Source organism: Pleurodeles waltl, chromosome 6 (assembly GCF_031143425.1).
Source record: "Pleurodeles waltl isolate 20211129_DDA chromosome 6, aPleWal1.hap1.20221129, whole genome shotgun sequence".
Lineage (NCBI taxonomy): Eukaryota > Metazoa > Chordata > Amphibia > Caudata > Salamandridae > Pleurodeles > Pleurodeles waltl.
The window spans coordinates 70,919,975-70,942,245 of NC_090445.1; the positions used below are offsets into that span (position 1 = coordinate 70,919,975).

At 44.2% G+C, this 22,271-nt stretch overlaps 1 protein-coding gene across 2 annotated transcripts in view; it reads right to left on the reverse strand.

The window, feature by feature from the left end:
• LOC138301859 (E3 ubiquitin-protein ligase TRIM39-like) overlaps positions 1 to 22,271 on the reverse strand; it is a 224,720-nt gene that overhangs the window by 78,932 nt on the left and 123,517 nt on the right. For both annotated transcript variants that reach the window (XM_069242353.1, XM_069242351.1), the window contains exon 5: positions 17,896 to 18,017. In XM_069242353.1, the coding sequence (XP_069098454.1) occupies positions 17,896 to 18,017 (122 nt within the window). The remainder of the gene's footprint in view (positions 1 to 17,895; positions 18,018 to 22,271) is intronic.

Below are 22,271 nucleotides of genomic sequence, written 5' to 3' on the forward strand. Positions count from 1 at the left end.
TCATTAATGAGACGCTAATAATGAAACTCCAAGTTGTCCAAAATACAGCAGCTCATCTCATTCAGAACCTCCCATCCCGGATGGCCTGCTGTCCTCTCACAGGCTCGCTTCATTGGCTTCCCGTTCACGAAAGAATTATTTAAAAAATCTTCTGTTTAACACACACAATTCTCTAAACGGCATTGGCCCAAGCTATCTCTTTTCAAAGCTTACACCCTACCAGCCAGGCAGACTTTTATGATCAACAGATAAAGCTTTGCTTACTGTACCACAGATTAGAAAATCTGGCTCAGGTGGCAGATCTTTTTCCTATCTTGCCCCTTTGTATTGGAATCAGATACCTTTACACATGTGGAAATGTACGGATCACCTTAAATTAAAACAACTTCTGAAGACTGAGCTGCTTATGGTCTAGAAGCTTTGTTTATTTCCTGGGACTCTGACCTGCAGCAAGATACCACTCCAGGAATGATTTGCGTGTGTTATAAGTTGAATTAACATTAAATAACTGCCTTGTATGTAATGAGAAGAACAAGGAAGGGGGCAAAGAGGTAACAGGTTAATCCTGTGAGTCCCCTGATAAAAAGTGTAATATTCACCACTTCCTGAGGCAGCTCTCAATGCCTGCTTAGCGCACAAGTGTGAACATTATTACTGACCATAAAGGAGATCACGTGCTCCGTCCCTAAAGACCACAGTTTCAGGCCTCTGCGACCTGTCTGAAATATTCACATTTGACACAGGTCCTAGTTTTCATAAAACTGGTAAACAATGAGAAGTCTATTTTCAGATGATCTTCAGGGCTTGGATGGAATTTGGGGCCAGATGTATGTCCATCAGAGGTTGCAACTCGCAATTTGCAAATTTTGGTGATTCGCAAATTAAGAGTCGCAAACTCTGATGTACAATAGTGTCTGAGACACTGTTGGCGATTCCCAAATAGGTCGCAGGGGACGTGACTAGTCAATATTCATGAGGTAGGTCACAATTTGCAACCCAGTGGGAATGTCCGACTCTCACTTGTATGTGGGCCTGCTGGGGTCAGCAAGCCATCATGTCTCTGATTGCTTTTTAACTCAATCAGTTTTTTTTTTTTTTTTAAATGCAGCCCATTTTCCTTAAAGGAAAACGGGATGTATTTGAAAAATAAAAAATGAAAAGTTTTCTTTTTTTTTTACTTTGTAGAGAGGGCAGTGGTCCATGGGACCATACCCTGCTCTGACAAAATTTTGGCCCCACCAATCACAAAGGGGAATGGGTCAATTGGGGACCCCTTCCCGTTTGCCAATGGGTTACCACCTCCTTCACGGAGTCGGTAAAGTATGAATGTTTTGCAACTACATTCTTGGTCGCAAACATTCGCACATACCAGTGCGACTGACTATTAGGAAGGGACGTCCTTTACATGTCCCTTCCTAACAGCGATTTGCAAACCTTATTTTGCGAGTCTGTAATAGATTACTAACTCACAAAATAGGGTTGGTACATAGGAAAATGTATTTTACGCCCACTGGGCCGTTTGCAACTGGTGAAATAAGTCGTATATCTGGCCCTATATGTCAAAATAAAGAAAAGGAGGACCAGTAAACTACAGAGCACACTGAGTGACGCACAGGGTGGCTGTTGGTACCAAGTTGGAATCAGAAGCTCAAGAAAGTAATAATTTCAAAGTAAAAACTATTCAAATTATTCAAATGAACAGAAATGAAAGCCAAGCTCAAGTTGACTTCATGTGTAGGAGACAGATAATGAAAACAATATTTGCAAAACAAGACCTGCCATTGCTGTTCACAAGAGGGTTCACTGTCCAACAATATAAGAAGCTTTTCACCACTTGCACTTGGGGGAATGCTTGCTTCCTTGAAAAAAGCACTGCCAAAAATGCCTTAAATATAGTTGATTAAGGCCTAAGAGTCAAAATTGCATTTCATATATTACTCTCCGATAGTATTGGGTCAATGACATCGGTATTCAGTACTTTCATTTCTAAAAACTCAGTCAGCATTGGTAATAGAAATTTGCATTTTTATCCTAGTTATCAGGCATCATCACTACTTCCCTACTTTTGCCCAAGAGTTTTTTGAACAGAGAAAAGATTGGAATATGAGGCGGACTCCTATTTATGCAACAGTATCTAGAAGTGGAGAAGCTATGAAGAATGGAGTCCAGTAACTATGATACTGAGGGACCAATGCTATGGAAATTTCTTTGACAGTATGTAAAAATTATGAGAGTGACACACAGGCGGAAACATGCAGGTAAGTAAGGGAAGAGATGACAAGGCAAAAACGTGTCAGTTGTGTCTCCTGCTAAATGAAGAGATAAGAATTCATGCCAGAGAGAAGGGCAACACCACGAGGGAGATCTGTTGGCATTGCAATACTGAAATGGTAAATAAGTTATTTAAGAACAGAAACAAAATGCATTTTGGGAATCTGAAAATTAGTGAATCAAACATTCTTAATTTTGAGATGACAAAATTAATCTTAATGAAAATAAAGAGTGAAAAATGAATGTAAACAAAATAAATAAGCATTGGCTAACTCCAGACCTAAAGATGTCCCCAGAAATAACACATGAAACCCTTAAAATGTATTGCGTCATCTAATCAACACACTGTGTTCCTTTAATTTAAAACAGCTCTGAAATGAGCAACACAGAAAGTAATTTCTACTCTGTTCTAAATGCTTTGTAGGAGGATCAGACCTTCATGCTTTGAGCTTTATCATTTGAGAAAGTCAGCACCCATCATTTTAGAGGAATTATTAAGTCCTCACCTTTCAGAAAATCACTGATGTCTATTTAGCATTTCAGTAATCTAGGCTTGGAATCCAATAAGGACAAATACAAATTACAATTTAACCAAGATAAAATCCAATATCTTATTTGCAGTTGTGCCAAAGTAAGACTTCAGCATCAATACAGTAACCACATCTGTCTAGAGCTACTATCATGGGCGGCTCCTCCATAAGAGCGGAGGTGTTTCTCCCCCCTCTCCCGCCAGCAGCTGCAGCTCCAAAACCTTTCAAAGAAAAGGATAATAAACTATGTTTATTATCCTTTTCTTTGAAATGGGCGGGGCCACGGGGGTGACATGCACTGAGGGGGAGTGCACAGTAAGCTCTCTCAAGCGTTGCCGGGCTTGAGAGAGCCTGCACAGACTCCCAGTCTGCCTGGGAGCGCCCTGGCGCTCCCCGCCAATCTTGACGCTGCTTTGAGAAGTGTCAGGATTGGCCGCAGGGCAGGCTGGGAGCCTGTGCCTCTAGCATCCAGACGAAGGAGAGGAGAGGAGCGGCTTGGCTCGGGAGTAGAGGTACGTTTTTTCTTCAATTTTATTTTACTACTAATTCCTCCCGTAACACACCCCCTGCGCGTGACGCCCAAGGAATACCCGCGAGCCACGACTGACTATTATACAGTGCATGGTAACATTGTAATCTACCAAGCTTCCATAGATGATCGTTCAATCTTTAATATAATTTTCTGCCATTAAATGATATGTACATAGGCCTAAAAATATGAAAACGCTGGGTACCCTAACATTGTATGTGGATCACTGTGCAGTGCACCACAGAATCTATGCAGTTTACTTGTGTCTATATAGAATTATTGCACTGTGCAGCAGTCTCATGTTTCATTGCTGTATTTGCATTTGTTTGAGATCAGGATTAGTACCTTGGCTCTACTGGCGGAATAGCATCCGATTAGCAATATCCACAGTAGAGGCCTAAAATTCAAACAAACCCAAATCAAAGACTCTTTGTAAAGAATCAGTCACTATCTTGATGACGAGAATATGAAAAAGTTGCGTATGTGCAGAGGTAAGCATTGCTATTGGTAGTGCTTCTTTTCACTCATCATATAATTACTTACCTGTAGCTACAGTTCTACAATGTTGGTATCGATCGTAGATTCATATTCTTTAATTATCCCAACAGGCCTAGAACTCTTAGTAGTCAAATATGGTATGTGTAATCTATTCACCTCATCATGTGAGCAAAACTCTAGCAGGGGGCGAAGAGACACAAAGCTCAATTGTCCTTACAAGCCACACATTTTCAAAGCTTGTTAAAAGTGAACAAAGCTGTAGCCTCATGAAAGGGAGGCACACATGTTAATCTATGAAAGATACCAAGTCTAGAGATGGAAAAAAGTAACTTATCTGTAACTATGGTTCTCCAACACTGGCACCTTGCATAAATCCGAATGCCTGAATTATTCCCTGTTGTCAGACTTCCCGCTAACAATGTGAATTACACTCAATAAGAATTAACTTCACACTAACCATTCCATCCTAGCCACATCATTGCAAACTCCAGCCAATCAGAGGTTAGCACCCTCATCTGTTTCCCTGCCAGAGAACTGAACTCCCAGATTTTCTAGCTCATTAAGGGCCTGATTTAGATCTTGGCGGAGGGAAATACTCCATCACAAACATGATGGATATCCAGTCCGCCATATTACAAACCCATTATATTCTATGGAGATCATAATACAGCGGACGGGATAGCGGTCACGTTTGTGGCAGACTATTCAATCCTTCAAGATGTAAATCAGGCCCTAAGTGTTGACATTATAAAGAGGAAGCCTCATTAATAGGTGAGGTGGGTGGGTTGCATGCTGTATAAAAGGTGCTAATGCTGGAGAACCCTGAGTTATAAGTAAGCAACTTTTTCCCTTCTCTGGCAGTAGATCTGTCATTGCTTCATATGTTTGAATTCTGATTATCATAGGAGTACAATACACACACAGTAAGATGACAGCCTATCCCACTGCAGTTTCTCTGCTGGTTTGCACACCACTGTAATTATGCTTAGCAAAAGCCTGTGTTGCTCTCCCAAGCTGCCGACATGACAGGGCTAGGAGCCCTCTTCTTGCCCAAGAAATGACTAGAAGAATTTCAGTCTTCCAAGACAAATGCTGAATCGATGCTTTGTTAATAGTTTCATATGGGGGTTGCATTAAAGATGATAGCACAGTTTTTAGCTCCCATTACAAAGCCAATTTGGAAACAGGTCGAATTAGTCTGAACAGTCTTCCATTAATTCTTTTATGATTCTTTGGGTGTATAATGTTAGCTGATGAGGAGTTCTTTAAAAATCTAACTGTCGCTGCTGTGTGAAGTTAAAACTGATGTGGTGACCTCTCTATTGTATATATTTCTTCTTTCTTTGCCTAATCCACAAAGCATTTTAATTCCAAATGATACGTGTTTATAGTTGCATGAGCTCTAAGTGTTTTCAAAATAAGTTTACACTATTCAGAAATTAGCTGATAGCCTTGAATTGGATTGGCATCTTCATGCTCATTGCCCACAACTTGTACACCAATTCGGCTATGTCCATGTTGTGGCTGTCAGGGGTATTTTGCAGTGTTCCCTTTTTAATTAGCATATTCCAGTAATTAGTTGTACTGGAAGGAATGCATACATAAATCACTCCATCCAATCTATAAAAAAGGCAGCTCCCTGTGGGTCTGGACAAAACTATCTGCTTTCAAATTTTGGGCATTTGCAATTCTGATTTGTATCACACATATCTCACTGAAGACAGACCCACCTTGAAAATACCAATTTGAGTTGTCTTCTGCCTCTCACTTATGTGTGCTCGAGTACTGTCTGCTTAGGTGGCCTGCTATAATGTTGTGGATCCCTGGGACATGTTCTGCAGAAAGATCCACTTTGTGGTAAGTCGTCCAAGCCCATAATATGTATGCCTTTTAGCAATCTTGTTCCCCCTTACTTAAGAATCAAGAACATGGTGGTAGTGTTGTCAGCTCACAACATGACATTCAAGTTCTGTACCGTAGGGAGAAACACTGAGCGCTAACCTGACCAGTCTCAGCTCTACTAGATTCATGTGCAAATGAGATTCCTTCTTGGAGCATAGCTCATTGGCCTGCATATTTTTCACATGAGCTCCCCATCCTAACAGGGATGCATCTGCAGTCAAGAAGAGATGAATTTTACTGGTTCCAGTGGCTGGCCCTTGAAAATGGTTTCTTTCTTGAGCCACCACTGAAATCATTTCTTCATTTGTGGAGTTATCTCAAGTCAGTCCAGTCTCCACAAACTGGTTTCACTGCTCGTTAATTGCTCTTGCGTTATTCTGTTATATGGAGACGACAATTAGGTATTAGTTGAATGCACAACATTGTACCTGGCATTGCCTAGAATACTGTTACTGTAGCCTAATTTCTGGAAATGAGAAATGTTGCAATTTGCTGCCTTTCCTGACATGAAAACAATGTTCCTTTGGCTGTTTATTCTACTGAAACTAGAAATGTCAAATCCTTGTTTGGCAACAAGTTAGACTTTTTCAGTTCTAGGTTTGATAGCTCTTTCATCGTCTCATATTCTTGTTGACTTTTGCTCTTATCAGCCAGTCATCTAGGTATGGGTAAACTATACCTCCTCTCATGCTTAGAGAAATGTAAGGAGCCAGGCATTTCATAAAGTCACACAGTGCGGATTCAGCCCGAATGGAAGGGCCTGGAACTGATAATGACGACCAGTGGAAAGGAAACTTCTGTGTTTCGTGTGAATTAGGATGCTGAAGTAGGAATCCTCTAAGTCTATTGATGTCAAAAATTCACATTGCTTGATTGAACATTAACATTTCCTGTAACCTGATCATGTGAAAACTTTGTTTCTTTATGAATTTGTTCAGGTTTCTTAAACACAACACTGGTTGACACTCTCCTGATTTCTTTAATATAAGAAAGAATCTGGAGTAAAAACCTATGTTCTTCTTCCATGATGATACTTCCTCCATGGCTCACTTTTTCAGCACCTTCTGTTGGTGGGTGTATCTTTCTCTCTTCAGTGGAATGGAAGGAGTTTTCTCCAGAAACTCCAAAGTAAAACCATGTTTGACCATACCCAAAACCCATCTATTGTTACATTTTGCCAGTTTTCCAGAAAATACTGCATTCTGCCTCCCACTGGCAGGCGAACTAGGGAACAGGTGCTCTACCTCCTATAGAATAAAACTTTGAGAGCTGATTAACTCTTCTTTGCTGGGCCCTGCTTATTAGATTAATCTATTGGCCCTAAGATCCATTCTGTTTGTAAGTTTGATAAAAGGATCCCTGTTGATTTGGCCACTGATACTGCCGTCGGTTTCCTCTAAATGGCTGCTTGGTTTGTAGAACTCCCAACAATTGTGCTGTTGCTGTATCAGCCTTAATCAAATGCAAGGCACCATTCACCTTCTTAGCAAAAACATTTTTCCCATTAAAAGGCATGTCCGTAACTACTTAACCCTTGGGGTCTGAAACACTTACTTTTTATTCAGCTAGATCTCCTCACGGTTGTAGCCTTGTCCTCATCACTTAACCTCTCCAGAAATGTGCTATGTTGCTCCACAGTTGTCAAATCTATCAAGTGTAGCCAATGTGTCAGCTATTTTAACTGCATGTGCTGCAAGGACACGACTCTCCTTATCCATGGGAACTGTGCAGAGTGCTGATAGGTTCCTTGACCTGCTTTGTGCTAATACAGCTGAATTGGTCCTAACCTGAATTAAGATACATGCTGGAGCTGTATCTGTAGCCTTATATTGCTTCTCTATTTTTGAGAGATGCAGAGGCTGTAGCAGGGTTTTGCATCACAAGAAAGTCCTTTTCCCAGAAACGTCCCAAGGTGAGAATTGACCTTGTGCTCCTGTGTGATCTTCACTGAAGTCAAAAAGAAAGCAAGACTTTTCAACCAAAAACGAAGGAAGACATAATTGTACAGAAGCCTTCTCTATTAATGAATATAGTCTCCCTATGCCATTTGGGGAAGAAACCCTAGATGCCAAATTTGGAATGGCATCATGAGGAATTACAAGCCAGGTAAGTGTCTCACAGATTAACTGTCATTGTCATCAGTAAAAGGTAATGTTCTTAAGACTTCAATATCATCATTGTCACATAGTCTGTCATCTCCACTGTCCACATCACCATAGGAATGGGTGCCATCATCTCCTGTACCACTCTGTGCCTTATTTAAAGAAGGCTTGGTTTACAGCGTTTGTCATGCTTCAGGAAATAAATTGTCATGAGCTTACTTAGGTTGTGGTTCTACTGCTATGGAAGCAAGTCTGTCTCTCAGTGGCAGGATCAGAGGTCCCAGCACCTCATTGGAATTCTTATGTTCAGACCTCTGTGATGTTGATATGGTAGGTTTACCTTGATGTTTAGAAGAGGTAGCCCTATCTTCTAAAATAGCCAACAGTCTTTTGAAGCTTTCGTTAAAAAAGTCTTGCGAATATCACAATCATTAGGCTTCTGATTCTGAATGTGTGTCTTCCATATAAATCTTCCTTTTACCCACACATCTTGCATGCCTTAAGCAGTGATTTCTATTGTGATGTTATTCCATGCTGAAAGTAAGATGTCCTCAGTGAAAAAATGAAGACAATCTTCTTTTGGCTAGAGCTCTCTAGAGATGTACTCAAACTGAATGTGCGTTTGAATTGAAAGCCTCTGGCAGTAGAATAGCAGGCTCTGGCGAGGGTGCGGGCCTCTGGTTGGCTGGAGTTTGGATCATTTACAATAATAATGTAAGTTAGATGGAAAAGTTTAGTTTTAAGGTCAGTGTTATTGAATGTAAATGTACACTGCTGTATTCACTTTGTTACCAGGTGTGTCAAATCTGACCATGGAGATTACTTCAAGAATGTGAATCTATACTAGATGCCTATTTTGGAGAACTAGGTATGTACCTTTTTGTTCTATGGCACTACATCTTTCATAAATTCCCATTATTTACTTAGATTGTAAAACAGTAATAAAACATGAAAAGGAATGAAGAGGCTCTCCTTTACTGAAACAAATACAGTTTGTCTCTTGCCAAAGGGGCATGCCTAGCATGTCAAGGCAGTAAGGCTTTGTGAAGGTACATGCTGCAGATCACACTGCACTTAGCAGAGATCTCCAAGAGATACTCTTGTAAATATAAACACCGTATTTGCAACTTCTCTAGATAAATGTGCAATTGGTGGTGACAAAGTTATTTGCCCAATTAAGAGTGGCATAGGTCATTAAGACCTCACTCATCCAATAATACAGTGTTTTGAAATAGATTTTACTTTGTTAGATTCTTCGTAAATCACAAATATTGGGTCAGTAGTACTAAAAGAGTTTGCTTCAACAATACAAAAGTTTAAGCATCTCTTACTATCCAGAGACAGAAAGACTCTTGGCAAGAAGGGTCTGATCTAGGGGTACGTTGGTGCCATAACTGGTCCTCTGAAGTGAAGACCAACACAACTTTTGTAATGGAAGATGGTTTGTTCAAAGGATCAGGCGCTCTCTGAAAAATGATAGATGGAGACGCTTGATTGAAAATGGTTCTACTGCCCAGAGGCATCTAGCGAAAGTGATGGAGACAATGAAAACTGCCTTCTAGTTGAAATACTTTAGTTACACTTTATGCTTGGGTTCAAATGATTACTTCATGATTTCTGCAAGGAAAGTGTTCAGTTCGAAAGGTGGAACTGACTTTGTTACAGACGTGAAGGTCTTAAAGAAACCACTAATGACATATTTATGAATCCAATGAAGAAAACACTTGTCTGCTGAGGATATGTTTCATGTGTTGAAATTTCCAATACATTCACTTTATGGAAGAACACTTTAATCATGATTATGCTACATGCAGCAAGTAAGATAGGTTTTAATAAGGCTGAGATAGTAGCAGCTGCAAATCGGAGTTTGCTTGCAACATACAAAATCTTCTCAACTTTAGGCTAGCAGTCTTAATGAAGGATGGTGATCAGCTGCTGTGAATACATTTCTGTATTCCCCTTGAATTTATCCCTGACTATATTCAAACAGGCCACAAAGCAAATAATCAGGTGAAGAGCAGGCTGGGTCAGGATAACATAATTTCCCTCGGTTTCTGTTGATGGCACTGGTTGTTTGGCTGGCTGGTAGCCAACCTGGCTATTCAAAATTGAAAAGGAGGCCTGCATATCATAATTGTCAGCTGGTTGGGGGTATTAAGAGTGTTGTACACTGCCCTTTACACATCAAAATAAGTTGGATGGGTGGAAAAGCACAAGAGTATAGATTGTACTTGAGAACTGAAAATGCTTCTGTCTGACTCTTGGTACCATAATCTTCTTGGAAAGTACAGTCATTTTGAATTATCTTGAGCGGCAAAACTAAATCTATTATTAGGAGGCCTTGTTTTGGATAAATTGTAGCTTTACCTTGTATCTCCCAATCGCAGTCTCCTTGTTTCGTCCTGTGAATCTGCTTTAGGGATCTTGGTGGACAATCCCCTAAATTAACTGGAGGCTCCCATCAAAAGACGAAAAACAGCTGAGGATGACTGACCTTTTTTTCTAACCATAGCTTGTGGGTTACCACTATAACTCTTTTTTTCAGAGAAAGGCATATTTTCTAATGCAGAAGTGCCGGTCACCCTTTTAGTCCTTTTCTCTGATTTTGCAGAGCATATTTTTGTTTGCAAGTTTTAAATACGGATGGGCACTCTTCACAGAACCCTCATCAATGCTTCTTTCTTAACCAAAAAACAAATATACTTCTCAATCACTCAAAGTTTTAGCAGAAGATGCCTGGCAGACTTAACAAATTTAAGGCTTGTGAGAAAAGGCAAGGTACTATATTCAAACCTCATGTAGATGGATCACTGAAATCAAGTTTTTCATCTCACAAGAACTACAATTCCAAAATAATATACTCCCTCCCCCGAGTTCAAGAAAAAGCTCAATACCTGGCTTTTCAATGAGAGGTAGTGTACACGCAGCGTCACCCCCAGCGCCTGGATACCCCTCAAGGTGATAAGCTGCGCTATACAAATATGGATTGGATTGGACTGAACAGTGAGTAAAATGTTAACCAGTTAAAAACCTGGCCTTAGCAACCAATGGAGAGAGTAGAGTTCTCAGCTCAACTATCTTATTGGATAAAGTTCAGGCCAAGGTAATGTTGCAAATGGGTTGCTTATAGAGACACACAGAGCTCAAGGTCTCTTCAGATAAAAAGAGTAACTGGCATCACCAAGGGATGCGTTTCAGGGATTCTGACTATACTTCCATTTCTTGCTGGTTTCTGCAGCATAGTGGTGGTGCAGGAGGGTAAACAAGGGAGCCAGCACACACCAAGGATAGTACAGAAGACATACTGCCTTTAGTGGCTGCAGAGGCCTGGAGCCAGGAACACCTAAAGATCGGTGTAGGAAAGTACCCTCTTTCTTGGCATGGTTACCCCCTTTTCTGCCTGATGTCACTGTGTTTGACTGTGTTCACTGGGATCCTGCTAACCACGGCCCCCGTGATTATGCCCTCTCTCTCTTAAAACACTGTATTCATCCCACAATTGGCATATTGGTGCCCCCATGTAAGCCCCTAGTACATAGTACCTAGGTACCCAGGGAACTGGGGTTCCAGGAGATCCCTATGGGTTGCAGCAGTTATTCTATTACCCATAGGGAGCCCATGCAAAGTGTTCTGCAGGCCTGCCATTGCAGTGTGCGTGAACCGGGTGCATGCACCCGTTTTCACTATAGGTCACCGCACCAGGTCATTATAATTCACCCCTATGGAAGTCCCTCTCAGCCCAGAGGGCAGAGTGCATGTACATGTGTGTGAGGGCGCCCCTGCACTAGCAGAAGTAACCCCACAAACTCCAGACCCAACTTCCTGGACTTTGTGAGTGTGGGGACACCATTTTACGGGTGTACTGGACATAGTGTGTACCTATGTCCAGCTACATGATGGTAACTCCGAACCTAGGCATGTTTGGTATCAAACATGTTAAAATCATACCCCAATTCTTTTGCAAGTATTAGTTGTATGATTCCATGCACTCTGGGGGCTCCTTAGAGGACCCCCAGCATTGCTTCCACAGCCTTCTGAGGTTTTCCAGGCAGCCCCAGCTGCTGCCACCTCACAGACAGGTTTCTGCCCTCCTGTTGCTTGAGCAGCTGAAGCCCAGGAAGGCAGAACAAATGATTTCCTTTGGGAGAGGGGTGTTACACCCTCTACCTTTAGAAATAGGTGTAACATGGCTTAGGAGTGGTAGCCTCCCCAAGCTACTGGTATGCTTTGAAAGGCACATTTGGTGCCATCCGTGCATAAACCAGTCTACACCAGTTCAGGGACCTCCAGTCCCTACTCTGACACGAAACTGAACAATGGAAAGGGGAGTGACCTCTCCGCTGTCCATCACCACCCAATAGGAGGTGCCCAGAGCTCCTCCAAAGGGTCCCTGGTTCTGCCATTTTTAATCCAAGGTTGGCAGAGAACTCTGGGAGCATCTGAGTGGCCAGGCCAGGCAGGTGACGTGAGAGCCCCCTCCTGATAGGTACTCACCCAGCTAGGTGACCAATCCCCCTTTCAGGGCTGTTTAGGGTCTCTCTTTAGAGTGGTTCCACAGATTCGGCTTGCAAGATTCCAGCAGGATTCCTCTGCATCCCTTACTTCGACTTCTTATCAAAGAAACTGCATCTGGACTCTCCAGGACCCGACAATCTGCAACAAAGACGAAGACTTCGCCTGCAACATTGTTTCTCCTGCTCCCTCCAGCTTCTGCAACATTTCCCAGGTCATGTATTCTCTGAGCAGATCTGACCTCCCCCCAAGAACTGAGAAAGAAAGCAGACAAATGGGTCAGAACAAGGGTGAGTAGAAAAGCTCACAAACGGGGTCTCAAAGGCAAGAAAAAAGAAGGTGGTGAGTCTCATTACAAAGGTGGGAACAAAGATAAAAAGGAGTCTTCATCAGGTCCACAAAACTCTTCTGGGGTGTGTCTAAAACCTCTTCCTCTCACAATCAGGTGAAAAAGCCTTGACGTTACATGTGTAAAAACAAAGGCCATAGGCAAGGAAGCAGCTCCTGTACTAAGAAAAACACTAAGCCTCCCACCACTATAACCCCACTCCTACATCTAGTGCCCCTAGCAATAGCAGTAGTGGTGGGAATAATAATAACATTAACCAATCCAAGGGTGTAGCAGGGCTAACTCTGGGAAGTATAGTGGGGGCTGGTTTAGTTAGGGAAATCACTGAGGCTGTTTTAGTCTCTGATGGGGGCATTGACTTTGACGCCCTTGCTGCTTGTGCCCTTAACACAGATAAGTACAATCAGCATCCCTTAATAAATGGTGCTCAGGCTGAGGCCTACAGAAGAACACAGCTGCCAGTGTCACCATTGTGACTGAAAAACCGGTGTCCCCTGAGCAACACCCACTTGATCACCAGTACCAAGTGACCGACACCCACAACAATACTGTGAGTAGCCCCAGGCAGTTGTTGATTTCAGCTGGGGGGTGGTTACTGGTCCTAAAAAAGTTGTAGTGTCCACAGACCTACCTGTAGAGTGTCTACTTGGGAATGACTTGGACACTTCAGCTTGTGCTGAGGTAGAGTTGGAAGCCCATGCAGCAATGCTGGGTATTCCAGGGCACATCTTTCCTTTAACAAGGGCTCAGGCCAAAAAACAAAGAGAACAGGGAAACTTGGATCCTGAAACTATGGACCAAGAGCTTCATAAAAGCAAGGGTAGGATGGGTAAGAAATTATGCCCTACCTCACCCTCCACTGAGGATTCCCCCTTTGAGGAGGAGGAATCCATTCCCTGGACAGAACCTACACCTGAGGAACTCAAAGCTGACACAGCTGAGCTCTTAGGTGCAGAGGGGCCTGCCAGGGAGGAGTTAAGTGTGTCTCAACAAACTTGTCCCACACTAAAGGGTTTAAGACAGCATGCTATCCAATAGGAGACAGGGGATGTCAGTGGCACTCACAAGGTGTACTGGGAGGATAATCTCCTGTACTCAGAGCCAAGGGAACCCAAACCTGGTTCCACCAGGAGATTGGTAGTACCTCTGCAATACAGAGAGTTTTCGTTAACCCTAGCACATGATGTTCCCCTAGCTTGTCACCTGGGGCAAAGCAAGACTTGGGACAGACTAGTCCCTCTCTTTCACTGTCCCCATATGTCTGAAGACACAAAGGAGTTTTGTCGCTCCTGTGTCACCTGTCAAGCCAGTGGTAAGACAGGTGGCACTCCAGAGGCCTCCTTAATCCCACTACCAGTGGCTGGGGTACCCTTTGAAAGGGTAGGCGTTGACATTGTTTGCCCTCTAGACCCTCCCACAGCTTCTGGCAATAGATTTATACTGGTGGTGGTCGACCATGCCACCAGGTATCCAGAAGCCATCCCTCTAAGGACCACTAAAGCTCCTGCAGTGGCCAAAGCCCTCCTGCACCTGTTCTAAAAGCCCTAACTACTCCAAGAAATTCATTGTGCACCACTCCCCTGTCCATCACCAGCCCAGGGGTGGTGTCCAGAGCTCCTCCAGAGGGATCCTGGGTTCTGCCATCTTGAATCCAAGGTTGTCAGGGAACTCTGGGAGCATCTGAGTGCCGGGCCAGGCAGGTGACGTCAGAGCCCCCTCCTGATAGGTGGTCACCCAGCTAGGTGACCAATTCCCCCTTTCAGGGCTATTTAGGGTCTCTCTTTTGGGTGGTTCCTCTGATGTGGCTTGCAAGATTCCATCAGGATTCCTCTGCATCCCTGACTTCGACTTCTGGCCAAAGAAACTGCATCTGGACTCTCCAGAACCTGACAATCTGCAACAAAAATGAAGACTTCACCTGTAACATTGTTTCTCCGGCTTCCTCCAGATTCTGCAACATTTCCCTGGTTGTGCATCCTCTGAGGACAGCCCGTCTTCAGTCTGCACAGGAAAAAAGAAGGAATCTCCCTTGAAGTGAAGGAGTCACTTCCCTGCATCTGCAGGCACCAACAGCAACAACGACTGGCTTAGTTGCGTAGATCCTGCAACAAGAGTGGTGGTCTGAAGTGGTCCAAACGGTCCTCTACCAGCTGTCTAACTTGGGTGGAGGTAAACCCCTGCCTTACCACGCAGGACAGTACCCCCGTGCACTGCATCTTTTGCAGCTGCCAAGGCTTGTTGGCATTACTTCCAAGGGGTCTTCAGTCTTCGTGTAGCTCCAGCCCCCAGCACTCCTTCCTGCGACGCACAGCTCTCTGAATGACTCTCCTGTGGCGTGGGACTTCTTTTCGTTGTGCTGCATGGGCTCCATTTGCACCTACTGTGTCCCCGTCCTGTATGTGCTGCCTGGGCTTCTGTGGGCTCTCTGTGACCCTAAGAGTCCCCTTCGAACTCCCCTCCTGGGTTGAGTCCTCCTGGGCCTTGCTGGTCCCCAGCAGCACCACTTTTCACCAACCACGTGTTCTGCCTGTGCCAAGGCATGTTGTGGAATCATCCGGACACACAAACTCGACTGCAATCTTCCTTCCGGTGTGGGACATCACCTGCATCCTTCAGGAACTCAACTGCGACTCCAGGGATGCAGTGCTGACTTGACTTCTGCACTGTCGACCAACTCCTGCAATCGTCAGCTTGGTGGGTAGAGGCTCCTGCCCCCACTGGACTCTGCTGTGTTTCCTGCACTTGGTCTCCACTTGCCACAGGTCGTCCTCTTCAGGAATCCACTGCTGGTTTCTTGCAGTCATCTTTGGGTTTTGCAATCCTCTTCTTTTCTTCTAAGTGGGTGTTCTGAGGAAATTCTAGTAATTTACTCCTGCTTTCCTGGTTGCTGGAGGGTGTTGTGGTACTTACCTTTGTGCTTTCCTGGTACCCCCAGCGACCCTCTACACACTCCATTTACCTGGGTAGGGATAACACTCTCGCATTCCATTTTTTCGTGTATGGTTTGTGCTCCACCTAGGTCCACTATTCTCTAATGTGTTTTACACTATTTTCACTGTTTTCTAACTATTCTTATGCCTATTTCTGAAAACTAGTGTATATATCTTGTATATTACTTACCTCCTAAGAGATTATTGCCTCTATAGTAATTTTGGTGCTGTGTTACCGTAATAAAGTACCTTTATTTTTGTAACACTGAGGGGGTCATTCTGACCCTGGCGGTAATTACCGCCATGGCGGAGGTCGGCGGTAGCACCGCCAACAGGCTGGCGGTGCACCGCTGGGCATTCTGACCGCGGCGGTTCAGCCGCAGCCAGAAACGGAAAGTCGGCGGTGTACCGCCGACTTCCCGCTGCCCTTGAGAATCCTCCATGGCGGCGGAGCGCGCCATGGGGATTCTGACACCCCCTACCGCCATCCGGTTCCTGGCGGTTCTCCCGCCAGGAACAGGATGGCGGTAGGGGGTGCCGCGGGGCCCCTGGGGGCCCCTGCAGTGCCCATGCCAATGGCATGGGCACTGCAGGGGCCCCCGTAAGAGGGCCCCACGGAGAATTTCAGTGTCTGCTTTGCAGACACTGAAATTTGCGACGGGTGCAACTGCACCCGTCGCACCTTCCCACTCCGCCGGCTCCATTCTGAGCTGGCGTCCTCGTGGGAAGGGTGTTTCCCGCTGGGCTGGCGGGTGGACTTTCGGCGGTCGCCCGCCGGCCCAGTGGGAAAGCCAGAATGACCGCCGCGGTCTTTTGACCGCGGAGCGGTCTTTCGGCGGGAACCGCTTGGCGGGCGGCGACCGCCGTCCGCCGTGGTCAGAATCACCCCCTGAGTGTATTCTTTCATGTGTGTAACTGCTGTGTGACTACAGTGGTATTGCATGAACTTTGCATATCTCTTAGGTAAGCCTTGGCTGCTCATCCACAGCTACCTCTAGAGAGCCTGGCTTCTAGGCACTGCCTACATTTCACTAATAGGGGATACCTGGACTTGGTATAAGGTGTAAGTACCTTAGGTACCCACCACACACCAGGCCAGCTTCCTACAATCGGCCCATGGAAAATCTTCTGCCGTGGTTGTTGAAGACTCAGAACTCCTTTTTCAAATTTGATGGTGGTGGAGGAGTTAACATTCCACGTACCAGTCCCTCTTGGACCCAACATACATTTATATCATGGACAGCATGTCAGGGAAATAAGGCACAGCCATGTCACCATACCAAATGAGAAATTGGAGTTTGAAGAAAAGGCAGGTCTTGACCTCAGGTCAAGTCTATATAAACAGACACACAGAATGAAGGTCAGGAGTCACATTCTGGGTCGAGGATAGAGTACTGATACCTCATTCATTTCTCTCAAGTTGTATGGGGAGACAAGCTCAGAAAAAAAAAAGGGTTGTCTACAGTCTGTGGCAGAGGAAGAGGTTGCACTTGAGGTCAGTACATTGATACCCCTTAATCTCCCTCTACTATTGGGCCAGTCCCCAAATCAGGAAAGGACTAACGAGCACAAAGAGAATCTGGTGACCAAGAAGTATGGACCTATTATCAAGTGTGAATCATAACTAAAGAAGGGGAGCTGCACAACGTGACAAGTATAGGACAAAGATCATTTTACCATTAAGGAAGGGTGGCAGGTGCAGAAGTAATGCTGCTTGTCCAAACCTGTCATAATACATCAATGGCAAAGTTCCATCATGAGTTGCAGTGAGTACTTTTACTGTGCAATGTTTTACTCTGCATAAACGTGTTTGACACTTTTGTTATTAATATGTTCCTAGGTTCACAGAAAATAAATCCATCTTGTTATTGCTTACAGATTGGAACAGTGATTCTCTCTGTCACTGTCACGGTGACGAGCCCTAGGAATATGTGGTGTTACTTTAAAGGGAGTATTCTTTATTGGAATATTTATACTGGAACGTGTTCATCGTAAGCCTTGCCATGGAAGAGATGTCAGTAGGTTTTATGTCTAATAAACTACGTTTGCTGTATTCCGCATTAGGGCAAACTTTAAACGTTTTATGTGGATTCATTCTGTCATGGTGATAGATCCTAGTAGAGGGATCGGGGTAAAATTGAGGTAAAGTAATATGCTCAGCTGATCGACAGTCACAAATTACACTCCCTAGGAAGAGGCGGTATCACACTGATTCACTAAGTCAGAGTGACTTGACCTGAGAAAGCGTATCCCTTGATGGACAGTTTCATACCCAGATTTACTTTGGTCTTTGCCAGCTCACGCAGAATTAGGTACTGCCGAGGCAAGTTGCAGATGTTGCTCCTAATGTCAACGTGAATCAGCTCCGGAACTTCCATCTTTATAGACTCACACCTAGAAAACAAAACAGAAGCACTATGGGAATCAATGGGTGAAAAGAAACAATTCATTACTGTACAAATACCCAAGAGACACAGAAGTTGCAACAATTTATTCTAAAGCTGAAAGTGAGAAATGTCATTCAAAAATTCAAGTTTTAGAAAAACAAATTCATACTTAAAACACACCACTCTCATGATAACCCTTCCACCTCCTGTGAAAGACCAAAGATTTCTTCTTCCCCTACTGGTATAAAATCACTTTACATAACCTGGGAGGCCATCAGATCAAGACTCCTTTGATGAAACATGTATTATTGGAAAGTCTCAAAGCTAAGAAAGTGAATATAATGACTGTACTTCCAGTGCTGTTCTGCAGACCTTGCAACAATCTCGGCATTGATGGAAGACTGTCCCATTGCTCCGGACCTACAAGAATGAACCCAAGGGTTATCCGGGTCTTTAGCATGAACCCAAAACTAACTCTGGATTATTTTCTTGCTCTATGCTTTCCTCGCTACTTCTGTGTATTGTACTGCTACTCAGGCTCGTTATTTACATTTTCCTTTTCAATGTGGAACCTTATGGTTCAGTAGCCTTTGGTCCAGGTATTTATAACACAAATGTCTACGCAAGTATCTCCTTAATTCTGTACAGTGGTCCCCTGTCCTTAGGCAATAGGTCCATGATATACAAAAATCGAAAATAAAATCATAAGCATACATAAATTAAAAAGTTACAATGACTATGAACCTATGGGAACATTATAGCTAAACACAAATGGTACCAGAATACTGCTCTAAGTGTATATACAGCCATGAGAAGATGGTAATAAGGGAAATGTTTGTTTAGGGCAGACCATAAAGAAATGAACTCACACTGTAATCTACACTAGGTTTACAAACCTCTCTAGCAGAACAGCTACAGTTATTAAACCAACAGTGGTTAGGTATTTCGATGTTCAACACTGGTAATGTTTTGTCTTGCAAGCAGACACAATATGCCAGACGGATACCTACTTACCATCCTCTTCATTTAAAAGTAACTAGGGAGAATGTAGTTTGAGGATGATAGCATTACAGGAGGGGAAGTAAATTCCAGAGATAAGAGAAAGAATCAGAATAAACTGGATTTTATTCCAAAACACTCTAGAAAAATGGGTCTGCCTGTAAGTCAGTGCACCATAGTGCTAGTTGTCCTTAATAAAAATACTGTAAGTGTCCAGTAAATGGTTCCAATGAGGATTGTGAAAGGCTGTTGGTAGAAAGAAGTGAGATGAAACACACAACAGAGAAAAGTCACAAGTGAGATGACTACTGAGTTGCAAATCAATTATTGCTTCAAGAATTCAAGGCATTATGGGGTCATTCCGACCCCGGCGGGCGGCGGGCACCGCCCGCCAGGCGGAAACCGCCCAAAGACCGCACCGCGGTCAAATGACCGCGGGGGTCATTTCAACTTTCCCGCTTGGCCGGCGGGCGATCTCCAAAAGATCGCCCGCCGGCCCAGCGGGAAAGCCCCTGCAAAGAGGAAGCCGGCTCCGAATGGAGCCGGCGGATTTGCAGGGGTGCGACGGGTGCAGTGGCACCCGTCGCGATTTTCACTGTCTGCAAAGCAGACAGTGAAAATCTTTGTGGGGCCCTGTTAGGGAGCCCCTACACTGCCCAGGGGCCCCACGACACCCGTTCCCGCCATCCTGTTCCTGGCGGGTTTTACCGCCAGGAACAGGATGGCGGGAAGGGGGTCGGAATCCCCATGGCGGCGCTGCAAGCAGCGCCGCCATGGAGGATTCCCTGGGCCAGGGGTAATCCGGCGGGAAACCGCCGGATCCCCTTTTCTGACCGCGGCTTTACCGCCGCAGTCAGAATAGCCCAGGAAGCACTGCCAGCCTGTTGGCGGTGCTTCCGTGTAACCCGGCCCTGGCGGTTTGAAACCGCCAGGGTCGGAATGAGGGCCTATATATCTTGACTGGTGGTTTTGTGGAGCTGGGAGAGATGCGCGACCCACTCTGTTCCTTTGTGGCGACATGATCTTGAAGCTAGTGTTTCTAACAGTTTAAAAAACTGCATTAACATACTGTAGGGAAAATGCCTTTGCAATGCTAAATTGTTTTATATTAATAAGTCACCCCTAATGTATGCCTTGTAAGCCCACTGTGCCAATATATAGAAAAAATGGTACACTACATTTTGGTGTTGGAGTGTCCTCACAATGAAATAAAAGCTAGAGGGTATTTCAGAGTGTATGCTTTGCTGGATTTTTCCCTAAGTAAATTCAGATGGGATTACAATTTTAATTCTATATCACCGCTTAGGAAAAGGCTTCAAACTGCTTCAAAGTTTTTTCCTGCTTAGTGTTTAAAATCTGGTTTAAATGTGAAATCAGATTTTTGATAATGTAAGTAGCAAAGTACCTATGTACTTTAGGCTTATTGAACCAGAAACATCTTAACTGTTCTGGCACTCATCATTCCTCCAGGGCTAGAACACTCATCCTTGGCTGGAAGAGTTACTGACTTTGCCTCAGAGGACAGTGGCTTGCCTCTGAACCCAGAAAGGACCAATGGGTGTGGAACGCTGATCACATAGCAGAGGTTAGCTATACGAGTGCACACAGAAACAGCTAAGACAACAAAAAGTGCAGCTTTAGCATCACTCTGTTTGGCTTGTAGATGCCATTGTGAGCTTGTCCTATTCATTCCACCCTCCCAGACAGCCTGGCTCTAGTTGCAGTAGGAGTGAAAACCCGTGCTGGTCCTGTCAGGTGGGAGAAGAAAACATCTAAACAGAGGAGTGGCTTAGGAGATAAAGACATGAAGACAGGCCTGCATAATGGCAGTTGGGGTTATCCCGTCTTGAAACACGGACATTTGGATAATTTTACAGTAAGGCAAAGAGAAAGTGCTGCAAAAGAAGGTGGGGCAGGAGGAACTGAGAAAAAATTGTTAGGATTGGGTGACAGAAGTTCCCCAGTCCTTGGCTCCTGCACCATCCGCCACTGTCTCAGAACATTCCTGGACCTGGAAGATTTCACCTGAAGACGACTCTGCTGAAGTCTTTTGACTCCTACTGAAAGAAGACAACTCATACAAACTCAGGGACTCCTAACAGCTGCTGACACCAAGGGACTGGAACTGCCCTCTTAGCAGCTGGTCTTCTGTTTTCCTGTTTCACGGGCACAAAGAGCAGACGTATTCCTGACCCCAAGAAGGCCCAGCTGACCATTGAGAACTGGTCACTGCAGAATACCTGGCTGGAGGGAGATATGCAGCCTTACCTAGAAGCCTGCCCAGAGGAGCTGGGGGCAGAAGAAGTGACGAGGAGGAACCTTCATAGAACTCTGAAAAGGTTAGGACTAAGGACTTGATTTAGAGTTTGACAGAGGATTACATTTGTTACAAATGATACTGCTAGTGCATATAATGCACTTATAATAAAGAGAATGGGGACATTTGTCAAGTTTGTGGTAGACATTTGCTTGACCTCTAAAAGTCTACAACAAGGTGTTGAAGTACACCCAGGGATGTTGCACCCAAAGCAGGCAAAACATCTTGGTTTGTCTCATTTAGAGCTTTATGCTGTCTGAGAAAATAGGTTAGCAGGACCCACAGAAAAGGTATCTAGCTTCATGGAGCCATGCCTGTCTTTGGCATCTAGCCTTACTTCACTGGAGGATTTTACCTTCCAAAAAAGTGCAAATTTCAAAGGTAATACTTTGTACTGATGTGAGACGGCACATCTGTCCAACCAATGAAGCACTCTCATCAGTTATGAAACTCCAGAATGGAGCTATGGGCGCTAAGACTAGCGGCTTCAGAGGGACCAAAAAATGATGTATCAGACTTTGGCCTTCACCAGCCCCGCTGAAAGATTTCAACTTTCCATAAGAAAAGATAAAATCCTTCACCGGGATGACCCGCTTGGTGTCTCAGACCCTCTCCCCAACACAGTCAGCCTGAAATCATGCCTATGTCCAAGTCAACTACAAACAGTGATTGGTACTTTCCTTTTATTTGGCTTTTTTTCCCACAAAGTTTAAAAAGTTGTGTCTCCGGTTCCTCTTAACCTATTTTGTTGATCTTGGTGTGTTTTTGCTCATTAGAGTTTTCTCTAAGTTTCTAAATTGGTTTGGGAATGTTCTTGTATTGTATTGTTAATATTTGTCCGTAATGCTTAAACATATCATTCAGTCTTTGGATTGCTTGTTGCTTGTGCCACACCTATCGACGGTTGAGCAGAGATTCTCTCTGAACTGTGTTTTTGGCTAACCA